This window comes from Lutra lutra, chromosome 14 (genome assembly GCF_902655055.1).
Source record: "Lutra lutra chromosome 14, mLutLut1.2, whole genome shotgun sequence".
Classification (NCBI taxonomy): domain Eukaryota; kingdom Metazoa; phylum Chordata; class Mammalia; order Carnivora; family Mustelidae; genus Lutra; species Lutra lutra.
The window spans coordinates 48,744,100-48,760,894 of record NC_062291.1 but is presented as its reverse complement, the minus strand read 5'-3'; the positions used below and the strand labels follow the sequence as shown (position 1 = coordinate 48,760,894).

Here is a 16,795-nt window from a genome sequence, read left to right as displayed (position 1 = left end):
TCTCCTTCACTGATAGTTGTCCTATCTTTTTGACTTTACTGTTCCTTCTACTTTCCTTAAGTTTAGGGCCTGACTCTTTTTCTTACTTTGTAAATTACACTTAGCTCATCGATTTTCAGTCTTGCTTCTTTTCTGATGTAAGTATTTTAAGGTTAAAATTCTCCTCAAGGCCTCAGTTTTGCTGTATTCCAGAGGTTTTGATATAAGGTATCTTTATCATTCTGATCAAAGTATTTCTAAATTTCCATTATTATTTCTTCTTTGACCCAATAATTTTAGAATAACATATTTCTTTGATTCTGGAATATTTCTAATGTTAAACATATCAATCCCCAAAGTTGGAGATAGAACCGGATTTATCATCCAGTCATCCCATCTCTGAGCCTGGTGCTTTACCCTCCACTCCGTTCTGTCTATGCATGTTTGTGCAGGCTTATGTGCAGACACCCATCTCTAAACCCAGATTTCTGCCAACACGATCACAAAAAGCCCATGAAGCCTCTCTGCCCTTCACCCTTTCCCCATGCCACACACTAGGAGAGACGAAGTTCCTGCCTCCCTTTCTCTCCTGGACCCTATATCTTTCAGACGTCCACCACTGCTGCTGACCTCAGACAACGCCAAACAGATCATTGACCCAGTTCACAGAACTTATAACAAACTTTGAATACCATTTCTGTTTAGAAACAATGGCTAACACCGTCTTTCTTGGTATTACTTTTTATTGAATACGGACTTATGGTCTTTAAATATTTTGAATATAGTGCTTTCAATATACAGTTATTTAGTCATACATATTTCTTCAAAGCACAAAACTATAACTTAAAATTGAAAGGCTATAATACACATGTATATATTGCCATAAATCTAGAACAATTTTATAAAAATAGAACTCAAATGTCAACTTTATATATCTTGGCAACTTAGCGGTATCGTAAGGTGGCCACAAGCATGTTTATTACGCATCACTTTCCCACAGTGACTGTCTCCATGTTTCATTTTCCATCTCTTTGGGGACACTTGGAACAGTCTCCATTACCAGGGTCCCCCAGAGATGCCCATGGCCATGGCTCAGCATTGCCTTTGCATAAAGTCTCAGTGCCTCCACTTGTTCTTGGAGGGGGAAGACCAGCTTCCAGATTTTTCCTCAGAAAGAGGAGGTGTTCCCTCCTGCCAAATGTCCACAATCCCCCACTTCTTGAAGCCCTCACAGTGCATGGTTGGTATCTGAATGTGCAGAGTCAGTTTCCTTTCCCTACGTGCAGAGAATGATAGATGTGAGTTTGGTTCTTTAAAATCAGTGTGAAAAGTTTGAAGCAAATTCATCTATACATTGCCCACTGGGGTAACATCATCATGACAGTGGACACCAGTGTCCACCGGCTTGTGCAAGACCCTTTACACACATACTCTACAATCCTCACAGCCTTGCAAGGTCGGGACATTCTTGTCCCCATTTGATGATAGAAAGAATTGAGTCTCTGGGCATTTAAGTCTCTTGGTTAAGGTCAGTGGGGTTGCCTGACCCCCAAATTAGAGCTCTCTGCCTGCCCAGAAATCCATGGAAGGAAACCAGCAGAGAACTCAGATCTGTACTGTGGTCATTTGGTGAGAACAGACAAGTGGCTTTGGGTCAAATTATAGCAGGGAGAAAGCAGTTCCCCAGATATTCCCAGGACACTTGAGCTGCAACTTTCCTAGGGGAGCAGGAAGGTGGATGTCTGTGGAAGCAATATGGACCTACAGACTGATGACTCTGAAGGCCCATGCAGAATTTCCCAGATCATCCAACAGAAGTCCTCCATCTAAAACCAGGGCTCAAAGCATTTACTGCTTGGTCCTGTTTGTGTTTTCAGAGAGCTGAGCAAAGGTCATAATGCCAGCAGAACCCATCTCAGCCCTGCCTTCCGTAGAGGTCAAAGTGCAGAAACTTGCCCAGTGGACCAGAGGGACCTGCACAGGGTCCCCAGGCCAGAGCACAGTGGGAGTGTAGTGAGGGGGCTTTTCCAGGACTCCCCTTCAGGGTTGTACCGCGGATCTCTCTAGCACTGAGCTCTGTTCCTCCTCTGAACAGAGACTGCCTCATCTATCCGCAGTTTTGATTTTCTGGTTGCTTTCCCACTCCCTTGCCTTTTTAGATTTACCATAAAAATATTTCCCAGTGGGAAGTGCCTCTCCTATCTCCTTGATGATCACAGCCTCTCAGGACAAACTTAACTTTGGCTATGTGCACGGTCTGCCCCTCCATCAGGGCTGACTCTGGACATAGCCCTTCCCTCCTCTTGGCCCTGATCCCCACCAGCTGTCTGCTCAAACTTGCTCCCCCCACCCCCTGCCAGGCCAGGCAAAGCCCTGCTCTGTGCTCCTCCACATGGGGTTTCGTTACAAGCCCTAGATAACATCCTCTACCTGCTCGGGCCACTGAGATCATTTTCTGATATTAATGTCACAGTGGTTTTCTTAAAAGCCTTTCTTAAGAATGAATAAAACAAAACAAATAACAACGACAGAAAAATCCCCAAAGCAACCCTCTCTCTTCTCCTCTAGAAGGCAGATCACCTATAACGGGTATGATTCCTTATAGAAAGGGCAGTGGGGAAGCCACCAGAAAAAATGCGAGAGGCAGGATTCTTGGGAAAATGGACTGGTCCTCCCACCAACCCTGCTGCTTGGGGGGCACTGGGTTGTTTCCTCATCCTGGACTGTCGCTGATGCCCCGGGGGCCGAGCAGGCATGACGTCAGTGCAATGGCGGATGATTCTTTTTCCCACTCTCAGATTTTCCCAAACTCAACGGAAGGCTGCCCCCGGGAGATGAAAGGAGAAATGTGTTTTGGGGCCTGGGTCACTGTATTTTAAATTAACTGGATGAGTGTGTGTGTGTGTGTGTGTGTGTGTGTGTGTGTGTGTGTGTGTAGGGATGGGGTGTTTGCAGCCTTGTATGGCTCAGTGCAAGCCACCCTGGAGGAGGTCATGATCACACTGCTTCGAATCTGAAAACAATGTCCCCTACTTCTCCCAGAAGAAAAGAGCTATTGACTTGGAGTTAGCCTCCTTCTTCATGACACTTGTAGGTATGCTGCATGTAATAGGGTGACACATTCTCTTGTTGGGCAAAACTTCCCCTGAACACACTAGGTCCCGTTGGAGAAGTAAACACCACCATTAAGCTTCTGTGGCCATGGAGGGAAGATGGTGTAGACTTGCACACCTCACCAAGGCCGCCTCAGAGCCAGGCCGGTCTCACTTCCCAGTACACAGGCCAGAGGGCAGTTTGGCAAATAAGGACAATCCCCATGCCTAAGGAGGGACACTTTCCTCTTCATACTCTTGTTTGCGTGATGCCTCTGTGTGGTCTCTGTTGGGCCCTGAGGACAGGGGAGCTACCGAAAGCTAGGGGAGAGGGTTGGGAGCCGGGGTTTGGCAGGGTCCAGCGGCAGCAGAATGCTGGGTTTGGGGAGGTGAAACCTAGCAGCAGGAGTCAAGGTTGGTGCCCCTGGATGGGCCTTGTTGTTTTTTCTTGAGGCGCCAGTGACTTGCCCCCTGTAGACTGTGGCGGACTGCACAGGTCCCTCATTTCAAGGAGGCTTTCTTCCACTGCTTTCGCAAACTTGGAGGAAGAGGTCTCCTTGCAGCCATGAAAGCTGGAGATGCAGAAAAGGATATTCTCTGGCTGAGGGTTGTAGCAGGCCCCGTAGCCGTCCGGCACCACAGGACCATAGCAGCAAAACATCTCCATGGTTGTGGGCACCTGGAGGAGAGGACAGGTCAGAAGCCACTGGTCTGAAAAGTAACCTGCGACCTTGCTAGAATACAGGGTGTTTCAGCAACCCTGAGGCCTCGACGGGATATTTACTTCTCCATTTTCCATCTGGGTGTTTGACTGCATTAACCAAATGATTCAATAGCTTCAGCATGGATGGCTACAGCCAGAGTCATAAAAACAAACCCATCTAACTGCACGATATGGAAAGAAGAGGGTCCACAAGGCACTCCCTGGTGGGAAATCTGCTCAACTTATGAAGTCAAAATCTCCCAGAGTGACCTGTGCTGGGTCTCAGGCTGAGTCTCCCCTTCACCTTGGGGGCTGTATGAGGCACCAAGGCAATCAGGGTAATTTCCTCAATGGCACCCTGGTGGCACCCCATAGTTAGATGGCTTCCCAGAGGGAGTAACTTATGAACAGAAGGAAATCTGGCCTGTCTTTTCTGTCGATTTCCCCACATCCTTAATTACTGTCAGTATTGCCTGGCTGGTCTGCTTTTCTCCCCATAGCCCCCGGCCATGCGCAATTACCCAGCGCTGGGCATTTCAGAGACTGCCATCAACTGGCGTTTTAGTTAGGCACCTAACACATTTTGAATTCAGAGCACTGAGATTTTGTAATTAGGATCACAAATCAGGAAAATGTGTCTCCGAAGGCATTCCCGCTATACATGTTCATTGCTAGTTGGGAGAAAGGAAAAAACACCAAACCACCCCCCCCCCGCCCCCAAATTCATTGTCTTAGCTGGTTGTAGGGGGAAAACTAGAACACATTCTCGGGGAGTTGCAGGCTGGGGTTTGTTTTTAAACCCAAGGTTTTAGGCGCTGTGTAGTCAGGCCTTCAGAAATCATACTGGTCGTTTTAATGGGGCAGAACAAACCATTAGTCTTGCTAATAGAGTCACCTCATTGTCAGATAAATTTGCCGTGCAACAGCTGAAGGCCGTAAAACCGTTCCAAAGCACTTTTTTGCCCATGGATGGTTTCCTGAAGAATTTATGTTGTTGTGGCCTGCCCTCGCTGATTCCCGTCTGAGAGCTCACCGCTGTCATGACAGAATCAAATTACGAGTGATTCTGTCATGACAGAATCAAATTACAAATTATGAGTGGGCTTTTATCCTCAAACACAACTTGATCAGCCCCTCTCATTGCCCATGTCCAGCCTTTAGCAGGTGAGGCGGAGTCTTAGTCAACTGACGTTTGGGGGTCCTTTTCTTTCCTAAACTGCTGTCCTTCTCCAGTAGACTGTATTCTGTCTTTGTCACAGTGGTCCTCTAACAGAACAGGCTTGGGAGACGCTGGGCTGGCCGCTGATAGTCTGCAGTTGGTCTCATAGCCCTTTACAATAATGACCATGACCTGTTTGGAGGGCCTGTTCCACGCCAGCCACTGGGCTAGGCTTTCTACCCAAACTGTTGCTTCTAGCTGAACCAGGACTTCGCTCTAGACCTGTTGGGCTTCAGAGCCTGTGGCCGTCACGGTGGAACACCACCCCACGAGTAACAGATTGAATGCTGGTAAGCACAGGGCTAGAGCACCAGTTCCCATTCAGGACACCTCTGCTAGGGTGGCGTCCATGATTACAACCACTTAGTGAGGAAACCGGTACTCTGAGCATTTAGGTCATTTTGCCAAAGGGCATGCAGCCTGTGAGAAGCTCCTCTGGGACTTGTCTGACTCTAGCCAGTGGGCTGGAGTCACTGGTTTATGCTAACTGGCCTTTTAGAAAGCCCACTGGTTACACTAAGTGGCCCCCTGGGTGACAGCCACACCGTACCTGGCTGGTTGAGAGGACGAACCGGTTGCTGGTCAGGTACATTTCATCTGTGAACATCTCGGGCAGCTCCTTGCACGTGTCCCGGGCTAGCTCACGCAGCGCCAGCAAGTGATTGTCGATGGCCATCCCTGTTATGGCCTGGGTAGTTGGGGGCAAAGAACAGGAAATGAGACAGGGGCTCCCACACCCTCCCCCTTCTCTAGTCCACAACGCTGATGGCCATTGGAAGGGTCCTGGCTTATGCTGACCTGGCACTTGCTGTGGACAACGTGTGTGGGTGGCCGCCCAGGGCTGACCACTCTACCACTCAGCCGGTGTGCTTCGGACCCTTCCTACATGCACAGGGTGAGTCCGGAGCAGGCTGGGTTCTAAAGTGAGCATGCCTGAGTTAAAGGTCTGTGAGTCTGAGTATCCCCTCCCTCTCAACCCCAGCATGGTCATTGCCGACACACTGCATATGACCCCTCTAATTGGAAGGGGTGGGCTGGGCATCTCTAGTACCTTCTTGAGTAGGGGAGGAGACTGGGGGGCAGGGATGGGTGCTGGGTCCTGTTGGGGCATGGAGAGCGGTGCCCCAGGCTATCACTGGGCAGACACTCACCGCAACAAACACTTTATCCTCCAGCCAGAGTCCAAGGAATGAGGGATAGAGGACATTAAGTCCTGTTCTTAAATCTTGGTTGCTATTTCATGGGCTCAGGATCGGTTCAAATAAACTGGATTTACAGCCTAAGAAATCATTCTGAGACAGGAACTAGACATCTTAGAGGCTCAGCTGATGTTTACAAGGGGAAAGCTTGTTGAATGAAGAAAGATTTTTTTTCCTTTTTATTACAAGATACTTGAACTCTTATCAAAGGTTAAGATCAGAGCAGTGGGGACTCTAGGATGTCTATGTAGGCAGAGCTCGGAGGTGGTCTGGCTGGAAGTGGGCGGTAGGGCCTGCGTACCCATTTCATCTCCTCCCCACTTGAGGCTGCGTGTGTAGCATGCACACTGGTTTTACTTGGATTACATGTTCATTTGGGGTTAATTTTAGGAGTGGTGGAGACTTGGGGACCGTCTCTGGCCTATAGGAGTGCATTCACATTGGGGTAAGTGTAAATCTTGGGAGGTTCACACTTAGGTAAGACGGCTGCTTAGCTGTTAAAGCCCCAGATAGGAGGAAATGTCCATCACAATGAACTTCGTTCAAGTTTACAAGGCACGTTTTGGGATTTGACAGCTGTTCTTTTTCAGTGAAGAATGAATGAATAAAGATGAGTCAGAGGCCCCAGTCTCTTCGGATGCACCTAATTATAGGCTGGAAAGATGTTATATAATGGCAGCTCACTTTGAACGTGCCCCGCTAGGACAGAGGGGAAGGACTCTGAGCCCGTCTATGCAGTGAGTGTACTGCTGGTTCCTCTGTCAAATCGCAGACTTGTGTAGACCTGTGGAAGCAGCTGCTCTGTGCGGCAGCCAGCCTCCGGTCCTCACCCCCTCCAGCTCAGGGCGGCAACCAAGGCTGACTGAACGGAGTGTTTGGATTAAGGCCACGAGTTGTCATGAGTAACATGATTCATCGTTCAGTCTTTCATTCATTCGGGGAAACTTACTTGAGCTCCCACTATGTGCCCAAGGCTGCTGGGCACTGGGGACATGCATGCTGTGAAGGGAGAGCCTAAGGTGCTGTGAGAGTCTGTGTGGGAGGGTCTGGACCACGACGACTCCTTCACTGGGATGTCCTTTCTCTGCTACCGTGGCCCAATACAGCTGCCATAAGGCTGTAGCTCTCCTTGCTTCTTCCCCCTGACCCTGACCCCACACCCACACAGCCAGCCAGGCTCCAGATTCACCACAACAGACTTTCACAGTTCTCCCCTTCCCAACCCCCTCTCTTTTATTTAGCTGTTCCCATCAACATAAAATAGTTAACAGAGCTGAACCCTAGAGCCATGCTTTAGAGGATATTTTTCTAAATCTTCCATAAATAAATTATTACCAAAGCTATATATTTATATAGCTTAAAACTCCGGAGAGGCTGAAGGTGTCTGTCTCTTTGCCAGGTCTGATTCCCACTCCACAGAGGCAACCAATTTGGCTATTTAATTGTCTTAGTTCTAAATAACAGTCTTAGAACGCATTCACTACCTTTTTCAGCTTTATGTCTTTGTGCGATAGAAGACGAACCTTTGGCTCTTTCATACTCCTGCTCTCCAGACAGTCTTCCATTCTCCAGCCTCTCAGTAGAGCTATGTTTAACTCCTCACTGTTTGATCAGGAGTCAGTGCTGACATGATTTAAATTATACAAGTATTCCCATCTGAGTCTCAGGCTATATTATGATCAGATTTCCTTTCTTATTCATCTTTTGTTTTCCTTGGAATGGACAATTTTTAAATGATTGAATTACGATTTTCTCCATTTGCTTAGCTTTCTACATATCTATAACTAATTGATTCCTAAACTCTCAGCCAGAAGTGTAAAACTTTTCTTAGTACAGTCAACTAAATCAGATAATTTATCAATCTCATTTTATCTCTCACTTCTTGCTTCTCTATTTTTTAAAAATGATTTTATTTATTTATTTGACAGAGAGAGAGAGAGCGAGCAAGAGCACAAGCTGGGGGAGTGACTGGCAAGGGAGCCCGAGGTGGGACTCGATCCCAGAACAAAGGCAGATGCTTAACTGACTGAACCACCCAGGCGCCCCCTCTTCTTGCTTCTCTATGGGCTAATTGGTTCTGTGTCTGTTAAACAGCTGTTGACTTGGGACCTCCCTTTACTGTCACCATCTTTCTCATTTTCTTGTGTGGAATCTTCTGATTGTTGGAGCCTATGATGTCTTTTATGTTTTATCTCTTACTTTAGTAGTCTAAATCCTCCAGTAGTTTGACAAGAAAGAAAGCTTAAAAAGTAAAGCTTTTGAGAACTTGTCTGTCTGAAAATGTCTTTCTTTCTTTTTTTTTTTTAAAGATTTTATTTATTTATTTGACAGAGAGAGATCACAAGTAGGCAGAGAGGCAGGCAGAGAGAGAGGGAAGCAGGCTCCTCGCAGAGCAGAGAGCCTGATGCGGGGCTCGATCCCAGAACCCTGAGATCATGACCTGAGCCAAAGGCAGAGGCTTTAACCCACTGAGCCACCCAGGCGCCCCTGAAAATGTCTTTCTTTTGTCTACAAAGTTGATCATAGTTTAGCTGGGTATGAAATATACATTAAAAATAATTTCCCCTCAGAATTTGAAGGCATTGCTCCATTATCTTCCACCTTCCAGTGATATTGTTGAGAAGTTCAATTACACTTTTATTCCTGATCTTTGTATTTTTTTTCCTCTCTCCCTCTGAGAGATTTTAGGATCTTCTCTTTGATCTTTGTGTTGTGAAATTTCCTTGGTATGAATCTTTTCATCTCTCATGCAAGGTACATGGTGGGCTCTCTCAATATGGAAGTTCACGTCCTTCAATTCTGAGAAGTTTTCCTGAATTATTTTGTTGCTCTTCCCCTTTACCCCCATTTTCTCTTTCTGGACATGTATTACTTGGGATACTGTTTCTCATGTAATGAGCCTCTTTTCTGTCCCATATTTCATTTCTTGTTTTGTTGATATTTGGGGAAGATTATTTCAGCTTTATCTCCCAATCCTTCCATTGCATTTTTTCTACCATATTTCCCCCAGAATTATTTTTATTGCCCCCAAAAGATTTTTTTTCAGTTTTGTGTTCTTATTAATGGGTGCAATAAATTCATTACCTTTCAGAGGACCTCAATTACAGTTTTAAAACATGTTCTCCTGCTTCTGCATTGTTTTCATTTCTTTGAAGTTTCTCTTAAATTATTTTTAAAAATTAACCAAAAATTTAAAAATTACACAAAAACATTTCTACTGGTTTTGTGTCTTATGTTAGTGGCTTTCCTCAATGTCTGATGATTAATGGCTACTTGCTTATATTTCAGAATAAAGCACTGAAAGAATGATAAGAAGATACAAGGGTAAGCCTGTGCTTGCCCTCTGGTAGCCTTCACTGGGAGGTGAGCTAGCTGGGCTATTTCTCTGGGCACCCCAGCCATCAGTGTCTGTGAGTTTCTTCTCTTGGCCTGGTCAGTCTCACCACAGAGAAATTCTAGAATCTCATGCTTGGAGAGACTTGGTAATAAAAGTACTTCCCAATGTACCTGGAGCTGAGTAGGTAGACTTTGATTAATCACCATGTTTAATCTGATTAACCCTCCCTGAGCTCTACCTGGTGTCCCCAGATCTAGAGTCTTCTGTCTTCAGCTTCACCAGAGGCTAAGCTTCTAGCTTACCATTGAGAAAGGGGAGGGTAGTCACCTAGCTGCATGGGATGGTGGAAAGGAACTGAGGGTCTGATTCTTTCTTATAGAGATAATCAGCCAACTCTCTTCTTTTCAGCCCTACACACACCTGTACTTCTGGTGGGTGCCTCAATGCCTGAGCCATTCTGTGATTACAATTCTTTGGGTTCCTGGGTCTCCCTTACTGTTCGCCTGGGTTTTAGCTTCCCCTGGTTTGCTAAGTCACTGGCCATCTGTTCTATTTTCCAACTTGAAAACTTTGCTGTTCTTTTTTTTTTCCCACTCTCTTTGCCTAGTGTATTCATGGCTTAAAAAAAGAAAAAAACTGCTTTTGCTGATATTTCTGAGGATTTCAGAGGGAGTGACAGTAAACCCTTGTGTCCACCATGGCTAAGCAGAAGTTGGTGTCTACCTCTTCAATCTGCTGCCCATGCCCTATGTCAGCTCTACCTAAATATTATATAGGTTCCTAATTAGTGTCACTGAATTTTGGTAGACCACCCATGCTCCAACCAGTCCTCCTTCTACCTGGCCACTGGAATAAACTTTGTGACTGAAAAAACCCACCTCATAAGCTCCCCTGTGCCTCTGTCCTTCGCAAACATACACTGAACTATTTGCCTTTCCGCCAATGTGTCTTATTCTCTCAAGATTCTTTACCTTTGCATGTACTCTTCCCTTCTGGGACCATTTTTCCCTTCTATGTCCACCTGACAAGCACCTCTTCATCCTTCAAGTCTCATATCAAGCACCACTTCTTCTGGGAAGTCTTCCTGGCTTTCCCAAGGTGAGGAACTAGCTTGCCCCTCCATGCTCTCTCCTACTTCCTGAGGACTCTTTTTACATGAGATGAGATTTATCATTTAAGGGATTTTCCTCTCAGTTACTCAGTAAACTCACTAAGGACAGGGGTTGTGGACTTCACCTTTTATTTCCTCCCACCCAGCACCTTGTCTGGCATTAAGCAAGAAGACCAAAAATACCCACTGAATACGTGAGCGTGAGCTGGATTTTCCCCAAACAGAATGAACATTTAACTCTTCAGATGAATTCAGGACCTGGTAACTGAGTGGAAAGAAATCTACATTGGCTCAATCTAAAACCCAGATAAGCATTGTACTTGCTTTCAAGTATATAGAGTGAAATTCGGTCAAGCCCTTTTCACAGGATCTATGCTCCTTCAAAGACTGTATCAGAATAAATTTCAACTGATATATTGATCACCCATCCAAGTAGTAGCTTATTCTCTGTTATTTATATGCAAATGATGGCTCTGCCATGCTAGGAAATAAACGACTTCCCTAAACTAAGAGAACATTTCCTTTAGAATTTTGATTTAGGGGCGCCTGGGTGGCTCAGTTGGTTAAGCAACTGCCCTCAGCTCAGGTCATGATCCTGGAGTCCTAGGATCGAGTCCCACCTCAGGCTCCCTGCTCAGTGGGGAGTCTGCTTCTCCCTCTGACCTCTCCCCTCTCGTGTTCTCTCTCTCTCATTCCTCTTTTTCTCTCTTATAAATAAATAAAATCTTAACAAAAAAAAAAAAGAATTCTGATTTGGGGTACCTAGGTGGCCAAGTGTGTTAAGCATCTTATTCTAGATTTCAGCTTTGGTCATTATCTTAAGGTCATGAGATGGAGCCCTATGCCAGGTTCTATGCTGAGCATGGAGCCTGCTTAAGATTCTCTCCCTCCCTCTCCCTCTGCCCCTCCTCCCCTGCTCTCTCTCTTAAAAAAAAAAAAAAGGTAAAAATAAATAAAATTTTGATTTCACTATTAATTTTCAGCAAAGACTTTTTATTCATAGGCGATATAAATAGAAAATAAGAAAGCAAAACCAGCTCTAGGTGGGAATGAGTACTGTCCCACCAGCAGTCATACAAGGTGCCCAAGCCATGACAGTGTGCCAGGCTTGGCCGCCATCTCTCACATTTGACTTTTCTTGTTGTATAAACTGTAAAGTACTACACGTATTTGGTGCTATTAATACCATTATTGTTCTTTCAAAGATCATTCATGGTATTCTTGTAAAATCCAAGTGAAAATGAGTGCTGTGTTACCCAGGTACTAAAAATAAGAAAGAGGCTCTGAGAGGCATGGCATGAGCCAAGCCACTGGGTGGCTGGTGGCCCGGCTCTCACACAGGTCCTGTGCTGTGGCCCAGTGCCTGCAGGCCCAGCTTTGGGGCACAGCCCACAGTCACGAGTTCCCCTGAGAAGAGGCACCGTGTCACTCACCATGACTGTGTACTCGGTCTGGGCTCGGATGGCATCCTTCAGAAGCAGCAGCTTCTCTGAATCCTGTCAACAGACCAGAGATGGGGCTTGAAGGGCTACTCAGGGACCAGCAAGTGAAAGGAGCTGGCTGTCCCCGAGCCCCAGCCGACAGGAGGCTCCCAGGATACTCCTCAGACAGAGCGGGACTTACCGGTACGGCAGCCTTGTGGTCAGTGACGGCCTTCACAAAACTCAGCGCCTCTGGAGTGGCCGAGCGAATGTTGTCCACACGGCCCTCCTGGAACCGGCGAATGGACGCGCTCTCATAGGTGGCCACGAGTCTCCTGTGGAGCCTGCAGAAGATGGAAGATGAATGGCAAACGCTGTCGCCGTCTCAGGAAACCATAAACGCTGGAAGAAAAATAGCGTCTGCAGGCTTTATGTTTACAGCCCTGACTCTACTGGGCACAGTATTTCATTTTAATGTTAATAGAATTCTCGGGGAGATTTCCCAAAGATGAGTGTCGGGGAGTCGCTAATAGGAAGAGCTGTGTACGCCTTCATCCACCAGTGACACTATGTGGATATAAAATAGAGAAGTGATGGGTAACTTTTCAAAAAACCTCCATCTGGTGGGAAACCTAGAATTTTCTTTGAGACCTGATGAGTGTTTGATTAATAGCACAGAATGGAATAACTATGTGATTAATCATTCATATCCTTGAGGGAATCCTGTTTTATTTAGAACAATTCAAGTATGACCTATGGATCGAGGCAGGGAGGAGGCTGCAGCCCAGGCCTGCCTGTCCGGGGCAGCTGAGTTTCCAACAGACCCACGGGCACCATGGCTGTGCCTCTCCTGGCCCCAGCCAACAAAGGTCCTTTCCTTAGGCACACGAACCAAGTGAGCACTCCGAGGCTTGCACATCTGGCTGGCACATGTCTTTCTCACCTGTCAGCAAAGTCTTTGGTGTCGGAGGAGGTGGGGAGGAGGAAGACACAGAATCACAGAGGGGCCTTGATAAGGGGACACAAGTCTTGGGCCTGCGTGCTGGCCTTGTCAGAGCATGTATTTCCTGTGCTGAGGGAGCTCTACTAAGAGGAAGGCCAAGTCTGATTCAGCCCAGTGCTTGGCGTTGTAACTTGGTGAGAAGGTGAATAAACTTTCTGGACACTTCTGTCTCATTACCCCAGGTAGGAAGGACTCTGACAGTGAGCTCATTTCCAGTATCTCTACGGTCCCTGGCAGCAGACACCATGCCCAGCACAAAAGTAGATGCCATCACTGGCTGGTCACTGATCAACCCCCATCTAGGCATCTTCCAGGCTTGCTGAATATAGGGGCAGAGTAAAAACATTTTCTTGGTTATGGCTTAGACTCTGAAGAATGTTCTCCATGGGAAGCAGATCCTATTTTGGCTATTCGCAGAGCCCAGCAGCCTCCGGCCATGTCTACTGCTGGCCACATCCAGTGCCACAAGGATCAGTTGAGGATAGATGAGGCTGTGCGCAGGGCCGGCCAGCCCCTCCTAGCCCTCGAACTGAAATGCTCCCTGTCCCATGGCCCATCTCAGCCATGTGCCTGTGTCAGAATGGCGACAGTGGTTCCAGACACCAGGTCCTACCACGGCTCAGTGTCGGTGAGATCTCTGTGTCCCCACGATGAGCACAGACCTCACGTGGGGTGATGTCAGCCTTCCCCACGGAGTCCCAGTGCCCAGAGGGGCCGAAGCCATTTCCTCTCCCTGTGAGTTATGGCCCCTCGGGAGGACACTAGGATCTGGGATGCTGTGTCCACAGGGGAGCTGTCTGCTCGTTAGTGAGACCTCCTTCCCCTGGCCTTATTGCAAGGTCACTTTATGTCCCCCGCTCCCCCTGTATATTGCAAAGTAAAAGCAGGTACTGGTGGGGTCCTGTGCAAGTTGCTTTGGAAACACTGGAACCAATAGGAGCCAGCCTTGTCTTGAGGTTGGTCTACTTTGCATTTTAGTTTAGCCTCCTATAAAAGACCCATTGGCCTCCCTGCCCTGTTTTCACCCCTTGCTCTCTACTTTCTCTCCTTCCCCAACACAGAGCTACCACGACAGATATTTCTCTAAACCCGACCTGACTGTGCCACCCACAGTTAATACTCCCGTAGTGTCTTCTCACGTCTGTGACTCATCCCTTGAGGCCTACTCTGGGCCAGGTATGTGAGACACGCAGAGTGTCAAGCTTGGGAGAGACAGTCTAGAAAACAAAACTGACAAATCAATGAACAAGGCAGCCCACACGAACAATGACTGCCATGAAAGAGAACACAATATGATAGGCTGGAGAGCTGGGTGGTGTGGGGGTGTGAGGTGGCTACTTTAGGTAAGGGGGTCAGGGAAGGCCTCTGGGGTGGACACCTGGGCAGAGACCTGGGTGGAGGGAGGAGCAGGCGTGTGAAGAGGGGTGGTGGCAGCAGGCTGGGGGTGCGAGACACACAGGGAGCAAAGGGCCAGAGGCGGGAGAGAACTTGGGAGGAGGGGCCCAGGAGAGGGAGTTCACAAGAAGCCTTTCAAAGCCTGGACTTTGTTCTAAACATGGTGGGAAGCCATGGGGAGGGTTCAAGGTGGTAAGTGATGGAAGCTGATATGCATATTTCAAAGTTGATGATTTGTGAAGATGGGAGTGGGAAGCAGAGCCCCCTGGGGAGCTTGCTGCCGCTGTGCAAGCACGAGATGACCGGGGAGGGGCTGGCGACCATGGAGATGGAAGACAGAGGGTAGGTCTCAGAGACCTCTGGAGGACGGACATGGGGGTGTCCCGGGTGGGAGAGGAGAGACAGGGACGAACCAAGGATGAGTTCACATTCTTGTCCTTCCTTCTCGTTTCTGAGATTGGATTCAGACTCTGAATCCCGGCTCCTCTTTCCCTGCAGCCTGCCCTGCTCCTCCCAGCTTCTCAGCCCACAGAAAGTCATTCCTCCCTCCAGGATGCTTCTAGACTCCGGAGTCTAGAGCAGCTTGTCGGGCAGCCCACCCAGGCCAAGTTGTTCCGCTGTCAGGCTTTGCTTACCTGTAGAAGGCCAGCTGGAGGGCCACCTGGATGAAAGCATCAGGACTGCATTTCTGCTTCTTAATGAATGTTTTCCCAAAGACGTCAAACTTATACACAATGAAGTCGAGATTCTTTACTATGCTGTGGGAGGAAAAGAAGAGGCCCTATTGCATGCAAAACAGAATGCACAGACTACGAAGTCTAACTGAGTGGCTCAAGTTTGGTCTACGACCCAGGACTCTGGAGGTGAAAGACATGGTCCTTGCTCACTGGGAACGCATCGGGTGTCAGAGACAGGCCTTGACATGAGGAAGTGGTGGAGGGCATGTCAGACCAGGGTTCCCTGAGCTGAAGGGGAGGCTTGGCCGGGTAGGGCAGTGGCCCTGTTCTGGTGGTGGGGGAGGGGACCTGGCTGCAGGGAAGGGCATGGGGCGTGGGGGCAAGAGACATTTGCATGCGCAGGGACAACACTGCCCACAAATAAAACCCTGGAGCCTATTGCCTGCAGAAGTGGGCCTGAAAGGAGCCATTCATCTGACCTGTTTGGGAATGTGGGTCCCACAACCTCAGATTCTTCTGGCACCCTGGCCATTCTCCCAGACCTGGCACACCGCCTTTGCCCAAGGAAAGGCCTGTTTCTCCGATGGCTGGAAGCCATGTCTCCTCATGGAGACTCCTCCCTGTTGTGCTATGAGAAGAAATGCCTGGGGCCTCCCTGGGGGTCCCGGTCACCACAGCGAGGGCTGCTCGACTGTAAACCCATCTTACCCAGAAATGACTGCTGAGCCTCCTGTGACACACCCAGCTAGCTCTTTACTGCCCATGAGCCACGGTCAGAGTAACGGGTAGATTCCCTGACTCTACACTGAGACCTTTGAGCATTCATCCCCTCACCAGTATGGACCAGTGTCCTCCTTCACAATGAGCTTGGGGTCTGGGCTGATTGTCCACTGCAGCAATGTCTGGCAGGGTCCACACGGTCTGTCCACAGGCTGTATGTGAATGCAGAGCCCTGGGGAGGTAACCTCCACCCTCCAGTCACACTGCTGCAGGCCTCAGATGCTCTCTGCCTGCTCGCCTCGCGGTGGGGCCGTGCCAGGTTCTGGGGACCAGGGTCCAGCCAGTTAGCCAGCTGTCTCTGGACAGGCTGAGCGCATGGTCACACAGTCACCTGGAAGCCTATTGTTCGGGCCCTGCCCACTCAGACCCTGCTCCCTTCTGTAGGCAGCTCGGAACCCTCGAGGCTCCTCCTGCTTTCCCACACTCAGACCTCTCCTGGTTCCCCACCTCTGGAAAGAGAATTTGGAGGCACCACTCAAATCTCTGAAAGTGAGTGGGCACATTTCTCCACCCAAGGATGCCAGCCCACCAACTCACTGACTCTCCTAGAGGCCTGCTTATCCTAAGAACAGCCCCTACAGTTGAGCTATTAGCATCTTTCGTGGATGAACACCCGAGGCCTCTTCTACTCTCCCGCGTCAGCCGGTCAGCCCCCAGAGCAGCTTGTGGTGGACTCGTCCTCCCTCCCCTCCAAGCTTGGCCATGATCTGTCCTGCTCACTGCATGTTCCTCACTGGCTCCCTGAAACCCCTGCTCCAAACCCTCCAAGGGCTCCTCCCCACCGCACAACAGCATCCAGGCCCCATAACACAAGAACAGCAAAGCTCTTCAAAATGTGACCTCAACTTCCCTTGAGTGCCTCAGTTCTGGCCTTTCTCT

General features: G+C 48.4%; 1 protein-coding gene across 1 annotated transcript in view; it reads right to left on the bottom strand.

Moving 5' to 3' along the window:
• Nucleotides 1-733: 733 nt before the first annotated feature.
• The window catches only part of CHAT (choline O-acetyltransferase), a 51,271-nt gene continuing 35,209 nt past the window's right edge, over nucleotides 734-16,795 (bottom strand). Inside the window, exons 11-15 of the mRNA XM_047703604.1 lie at nucleotides 15,095-15,217; nucleotides 12,264-12,405; nucleotides 12,074-12,136; nucleotides 5,544-5,681; nucleotides 734-3,750 (exon numbers count right to left, since the gene is read on the bottom strand). Of these exons, the coding sequence (XP_047559560.1) occupies nucleotides 3,481-3,750; nucleotides 5,544-5,681; nucleotides 12,074-12,136; nucleotides 12,264-12,405; nucleotides 15,095-15,217 (736 nt within the window). The 3' untranslated portion in view covers nucleotides 734-3,480. The remainder of the gene's footprint in view (nucleotides 3,751-5,543; nucleotides 5,682-12,073; nucleotides 12,137-12,263; nucleotides 12,406-15,094; nucleotides 15,218-16,795) is intronic.